Source organism: Eptatretus burgeri, chromosome 9, assembly GCF_056783735.1.
Source record: "Eptatretus burgeri isolate ZD-2024b chromosome 9, Ebu_testis_v1, whole genome shotgun sequence".
NCBI classification, from domain to species: Eukaryota; Metazoa; Chordata; class Myxini; order Myxiniformes; family Myxinidae; genus Eptatretus; species Eptatretus burgeri.
The window spans coordinates 85,391,439-85,398,832 of record NC_140969.1 but is presented as its reverse complement, the minus strand read 5'-3'; the positions used below and the strand labels follow the sequence as shown (position 1 = coordinate 85,398,832).

The 7,394-nt window shown below is 46.6% G+C and overlaps 1 protein-coding gene across 1 annotated transcript in view; it reads left to right on the top strand.

Annotated features, from left to right (window-relative positions):
• The first annotated feature begins 619 nt into the window (after positions 1-619).
• LOC147020515 (thioredoxin-related transmembrane protein 1-like) overlaps positions 620-7,394 on the top strand; it is a 45,782-nt gene continuing 39,007 nt past the window's right edge. The window contains exon 1 of the mRNA XM_085895911.1: positions 620-876. Coding sequence (XP_085752037.1) covers positions 728-876 — 149 coding nt within the window. The 5' untranslated portion in view covers positions 620-727. The remainder of the gene's footprint in view (positions 877-7,394) is intronic.

Sequence of the window (7,394 nt, the reverse complement as noted above, 5' to 3'; positions counted from 1 at the left end):
ATGGTGAGAATCTCCTCAGATCGTTGTTTGTAAGGGATGGTGAGAATCTCCTCAGATCGTTGTTTGTATCATTGTTTGTAAGGGATGGTGAGAATCTCCTCAGATCGTTGTTTGTGAGGGATGGTGAGAATCTCCTCAGGTCCTGTTTGTGTCGTTGTTTGTAAGGGATGGTGAGAATCTCCTCAGATCGTTGTTTGTATCATTGTTTGTAAGGGATGGTGAGAATCTCCTCAGATCGTTGTTTGTGAGGGATGGTGAGAATCTCCTCAGGTCCTGTTTGTGTCGTTGTTTGTAAGGGATGGATAACTCGGATCTTCTGAATCAATTAAAGCCAAAAGATAATGTCACGGATTACACACGACGCTGGGTCTCTTCCAGTATCATATTTGCGAGTTACATTAAGTATAAGCAAACTTGGATTAACGAACGATGTTCGTGATGGACATTATCCACGTATAGATTTTCACGGGTTATAAAACATGTTAAAAAGCAAAATAAACTTCGCGCGCAGAGAAACGAACTTTGTATGAGTGATGTCGCCTTCAAGGCGGTTTCCCAAGCGCTGAATGTCACGCGACGTACTATTTGACGCCCTGAGGGCGATTTGAGTTCTAAAAGTGATATCGCTTCAATATCTGTTGGAAAGCGGAAGTATCTTCCCTTCAGGCGGCATTTCAGAAATACATTCAGAGGATCGTTCGTTCAACATTCCCTTCACGGTCAAACCATGAGGTCACAATGTCGCCATATGGTTCTTCTGTGCACTTTGGTGATACTTACCGCGACCACAGCAGTCCGAGCGGAACGGGACAAGGTGGTTCGCCTCACGGATCGGAACTGGACTGAAATCCTTCGTGGAGAGTGGATGGTGGAGTTGTAAGTGGAGTGGAGTTGATGTTTTGGGGGAATTGTTTGCAGTGGCGTGTGGAGGATGTATTTTCGATGGGACTTGTGTTAAGGGATGCTTGGTGGGACAGCTTGAGAGGGGTTGAGGGTGAGGGAGTGTTGATGAGGGTGAGGGGGGGACACATGGAGTTTATGATTGTGGATGAAAGGGTACTTGATGGAGATGAGAGTGTGGGGGGTGGGGGGGGCACATGGAGTTTATGATTGTGGATGAAAGGGTACTTGATGGAGATGAGAGTGTGGGAGGTGGGGGGGGCACATGGAGTTTATGATTGTGGATGAAAGGGTACTTGATGGAGATGAGAGTGTGGGGGGTGGGGGGGGCACATGGAGTTTATGATTGTGGATGAAAGGGTACTTGATGGAGATGAGAGTGTAAGCTGTTAGCTTACATCTATATTAGATGTACATCTGTTACATCTGTTAGCTAACCCTAACAAAATCGTTCTCAAATGAAAAAAATCACCCTGTATAAGCAGCGAAAACCCTGTTCTGAGACGTATGACAACCTGTATATAAAAACAGTGTGTATTTGTGTGTCCCCCTTCATAAGGATGATTTGAGTGGGGGTTTAAAGGCCAATCGTTTAACAATCTTTTCACCATGGTCTATTTTTCAGGATTAAAAAAACTCGAAAAACATTTTTCATAAAATAGTAACTGCTCTCTTCTATTGAAGTGTAGACGGTGACTTGCAAACCGAGCCTCAAGGGCGGTCTACGGAAGTGTTTTTAAAAATAACAATAAATACAAGGTGGAGGGAGATAAAATTCACTGCATGTGACGTGTAATGCGTGCAGAGTAAAACAAGTGTTCATTTACATCCGTCGGACGTTTAATAAATAAAGACGATATAAGCACACTTGACACGAGGCCGAGGCTTCAGACTTTGGCATGCTCACGAGGCTGTACTGTCAAAATGAAGCAAACGTCCTCGAAGATAAAAAAAAAAAAATAGGGTCATATTTGTACGTGTAGTGTTTTAAAATACCGCTTCTTGCTACAAAACATCATTTCTTACAGTCTCCTTGAATATTTCAAATAAAATAACTCCAACCCGTCATTTTGACGGGCTTTTATACTGGTCTATTTGTATATTATTGAATAAACCATCGACACGACTCCTACTTCCACCTTAAATAATGGCCTGAATTATTCCCAAATATTTGTGGGGTTGGCTGGGGAAAGTTATTTTTCCCAAGGCTTTCCCTAACCTGGTGGTCAGACTTGCTGCTTGACTGGAGCTGATTTTGGCAGAAAAGTATTTGTTCAGGATGCCGGTGATAACACACCTACTCTCTGTGAGAGATACTGTGAGATCTTTAACATCCAACAACTAATGCCGGCAGAGGGGACATCAGGATTAATATCCATCCCAAGGAAGATGCACCTTTTGATGCAACTCCCTGCCTGCGAAACACCAATGTGACCATTTATAGTGTGGGATGAAAATCAAACCCAACTCCGGGCACCGACATTCTGGAGGAAAAAGGTCACGGATCCATGGATATCGAGTTCACTGCCTTGGTTTTTAGAATTCTGCAGGACACCACACAAAAAACTTCAGCCATAAAACACCTTTTTTGGATTTTCTTTATGATTTGTTAACCAATAAGATGAAAAATCATTCAGAGCAACACTTGGCAAAACAGAACGAAGTAGAACGGCACTCGGTAGAACGCATACCTCTGCCAGGCTGAGCAGTTTATGTTTTGTATCCCACTGATGGGCTGGATCTGAACCAAAATCAAATCGGCTTGTTCTTTTTACCTCACCAACCCCTCTATCTCGTTTTGTTATAACTTGTCCATAACTTTTTGAGATATCATGAGAGACAGGGTGTCCCAAAAGTCACCCAGGGATTTAGAAATTAAATAACATTTCTGTTTTTTTTAATAATTCATGATTTTTTTTTATACCAAAAGAAAATTTACAAAATGGAGATAAATTTGCATTATTTATGAAAAATGATGCAGCTTGGATGCCCTCCATTTTCGGCTTTGCAGAGACGGGCTCTTTTGGAAGCATTTTCCATAACTGCAGACAATAACTCTGGCTGCAGCCCTCGAATTTTTGCACAGATGTTGTCCTTGAGCTGCTGAATTGTATGGGGCTTATTGATTATTTGTTCTTTGTTCAGTTGTGAATTTTTCCATGGGTAATTTCCAAATGTTAATCTAAATTCTGAAAAGAAAAGAAAAACAAATTATAAAAAAACAGAAATGTTATTTAATTTCTAAATCCCTCGGTGACTTTTGGGACACCGTGTGTGTGTGTGTGTGTGTGTGTGTGTGTGTGTGTGTGTGTGTGTGTGTGTGTGTGTGTGTGTGTGTGTGTATATATATATATATATAATATATTGTTACGGTGCCGGGCGTCGGCCACCAACCGACAGCTCTGAACGGAGCCGCAAGTCGAGTCGGCCCGACCGATCGCCCGGAATATAGATCGCCGCCCAGATAAGTCCGAGCGACGGGTCCTTGTACAAGAACCGAAATACGCCAATGGGCAGATCGCGTGGGATAGCGTTGATTGCCAATCTTCAATGTACCTAAATACCCACGTGATCCAACTACCGGGGTATTCCACCCTCGACAGAACTCGTACGGAACAAACTGCCGAGGTGAGCCTGTCCCGTGCGCGATTTCGAGCGGCTTAATCGCCGAGAACCGTCGGTCCAAATGTCCCCCTTTTACGGCAAACCAACGGCTTTCTAACTGACAACACACGAAATGCTCAGTCAATGAAAGAATCGACGCGACGAGCTGAAAACATTTCACAATTTGGGTATTTATTAATAACTAGCCGAAACCCCGTCACAAATGGATTCCGTTCATTCAACCACCCTCACCAGCTCACCCACACTCGAGGGACATGGACTGGACAGGGTGTGCTTGCCCCCGCCTACTCCTCCCCCGCCCCTGCCCCACCCCCCCCCCCGCCTTCAATTTGCTTACCCCGGCCCCGCTCCCGCCTCTTCACTCCTCGCCCCCGTCTCAACGAAGTGTTTTTTCTGCTTCAGAGTTGAAAGTTGACTATTGCCACGATGTGTGATGCACTCTTACAGGTACGAAGTTTCTTTCAGTCCAGGTCACAGTACCAAGAAAAACGTGACGCGACTTCTAGGAGGAGCACAAAATTTGTCCTTCAGTATTAATATATAGAAGATACAATGTTTCTTGTTGCATTTTTTTGTGTCAAATTCACATTCTGAGGTAGTCAGCATGTGCAGAAGAGGGTTTTACATTGCAGACGCTATTTTCGAGGAGTGGAATTACACCTCTCAGCGGTGACGGTCTGTCGACAACAGACGTTATGACGTCGGCGAATGACCGATGATGTCATGACGTCCTGACGCCTCTAGCGGTGACGTCACACGTCGCTATGTAAAACGAAAAGTGTTTATTCTGCTTCAGAGTTGAAGTTTGACTATTGGCACGATGTGCGATGCACTCTTGCAGGTACGAAGTTTCTTTCAGTCCAGGTCACAGCACCGAGAAAAATGTGACGCGACCGCTAGGAGGAGCACAAAGTCGGTCCTTCAGTATTAATATATAGATAATGGGGAACTAGGGAAGCACATAAGAGCAGAACTATTCAGACTATACGAAATGCAATGCAAAGATTTACAGCACACAAAGCACTTAACAATTTCCTACTTATTAGACGGGCCCACGGACACACGTACGCACACACACACACCCAAGAAATGGTGGCTGAGGCCTTTAATAACGAGCTCCAGCTCAGAGGACAGGTGAGCTGAAACCCAGAACCTTTCTCGACCCTCTCCACCTCGTCTGGTCTTCAAGTTGTTTAGACCCGGGCTCCAGCGAGAGCGAGCTGGACCCAATCGCCGTGAGCCACGATCCTTCCCGAGCTCCAGCGAATCCTCCCGCGCTTCTCAACACGTGCTGGTGAGACGAGGCGCCGATCCTTCCCGTCGATGCGTCGCTTCCCCGAGGAACCACCTCTAAGAAGAGGTCGATGAGTCGCACCAAGCCGGGAACCAAACGGAGAACAAAGAGCTCCACGAACAAGGAAGAAGAAGAAGAAGCCACCATTCGCAGCTCGAGCCGAGCAACCGGCTCAACTTTCTTCCAAACGAAGCAGCTCTCCAAAAAGCCTACCGAGCCAAGCAGGACCCGAAGCTCTGCTGAACAACTCCTCTGCAGAAGCAAAAAGCTTCTGAAGGCCTCAACCCTAACCCAAGCCAAACAGGACCCGAAGGTCTGCTGAACGACGCAGCCCAACTCCCCTTCGAACACGAACAAAGAAAAAGGATCTCCTCTTTATCCTTCTCCACCCCCCTCCCCTGCACCCGGCGTGACTCATGCCCTCGTGATCCATCCCCCGCTCAACCACGGGTGGGAGGGAGTTGTTGACGTCATGAATCACGGGACAGCAGGGCTCTTCTTCCTCTTTGCAGAAGAGGGGGAGGGACGTCTCCATTGTTCGCTCTCTAACTATTAAATCGATACGCAGCGCATCTAATCGATTTCTGAACATTTAAACAATGGAAGGTGAGCTATCTTGGGAACAAGCACTTATCGACATAGCTGACTAAAGGAACCTGTATGTTGTGTGCAATCAAATTCTAAATTCATAACAATATATATATATATATATATATATATATATATATATATATATATATATATATATATATATATATATATATATATATATATATGAGCAAATACAACCCATCGCTTCACTGATTGGGATGTTAAGGGAGAGGAGGGAGGGGAGAGAGAGGAGGCGGGGAGAGAGAGGAGGCGGGGAGAGAGAGTGAGGAAGGTGGGGGGGGGTAGGGAGAGCGCCTCCTCACCAAATGTTGCTATACACTTTTTGAGGGAGGGTGTGAGGAGGGGTTGAGAGAGAGAATTTGGGGAGGGTGAGAGGGGTTGGGAGGAGGAAAAAAAAAGAGAAAGTTGAGGGGTGGAGGTGGTGTCAGCAAAGAGAATGATATGTTATGCTGGAAGACCAAACAATATCCCAGTTCCACAAAATTTGTGGGAACATGAACTAAAAGTAATCACTGAAAACATGGAAGTGCTGCTCACGTAAGACCAAATTATCCCTTCGAGCGTGAACATCGAAAATAAAGCATTGCGACCAGACATCATACTTAGGTACAAAAAAAGAGAAGAAGGCATTGCTAATTGAGGTGTTCATACCAGTGATTTCGGACTAAACAATGCAGAAATCAAAAAAATTATAAAATACCAAGACCTCATGAATGAAGTGAAAAGATCCTGGAAGCTGAAGAATGCCAAAGATGTATCAGTGAGAGTTGGAGCTACAGGAATGATGACAAAGAACCTCACAGAGATATTAAAAACCATCCTTGGGAATATTATTAAAAAAGAACCAGAGTTGGAAGTTGTCTGGGGCTCAGTGTCGATCGTGAAGAGAGCCCTCGGCACAAAACTTTGAAAACAGAAAACTTCACAACTTGGTCCATGAATCGTGACCCCTTACTGAAACGAAGGTGAATACTTTGAGCCCATCCTGGGAGGACTCCATTCCACATTCTGAAACCCATATATGTGGATCCCAATAAACGACGCACACACACACACACACACACACACACACACACACACACACACACACACACACACACACACACACACACACACACACACACACACACACACACACACACACACACACCGTCCCTTCCGTCGGACGATACTTGGGGCCTTGTCGTCGACCTGCGCATCACAAACAGCGCTCGCTTTCGAGGGATTCCCCCACGTGAGCCAACGTGTGCAGCTCACCCACAACTCGCGCTGGGAAATCCCCGATGACGTCACTCGCCCACCGAACCTGCGCGGTTTCCCATGCAGGCCAGCACGAGCGTATCGTCCCGGGAACCCGCCCCACGCATTCCGCGAACGGAACACGTGGCGCGCAGCATGTGATACCTCGCACACGCGCTCGCATGGGGACCCCTGATTGCCGAATTCAAACAACCCCCACCGCCATTTTAGCCGTCCACGAGGCTTTGTTGAATCCCACGTGGAGCGTTTTCGCGCCAGATTCCCGCCACAAAGACGCGCGCGTGAGGGCCGTTCGCTAAATGCCGAATGGGCCTCGCACGCTACGTCCCGTGAAACCGGCACGGTTCCCGAAATACTTACTAGCGGCCCATTCGGCTCGCTATTCATGTCTCCCGTCTGGATCGGTCCGTCGTTCATTTTCATGCACGCCATGACACTCGCATTCTGCACACATTTCAACACACTCGCATCACCCATACACTTTACCACGCACTCCGGGACAATCACACTGGGGAATCGTGTTACCACAAGAAATCCCGAGGTTTCCATACCCCCAAAACTCCGCATGTACCCGTTCACGTCAGACATCCCCTCAACCTCGCACGGCTCGATCGGACTCACCTCGTCGCGATCTGCTTCAAGGGAGCATACCGTCTCCCTTTGTTCCTGAAGGAGGCCATCCTGATGCTCACACCGGGTCATG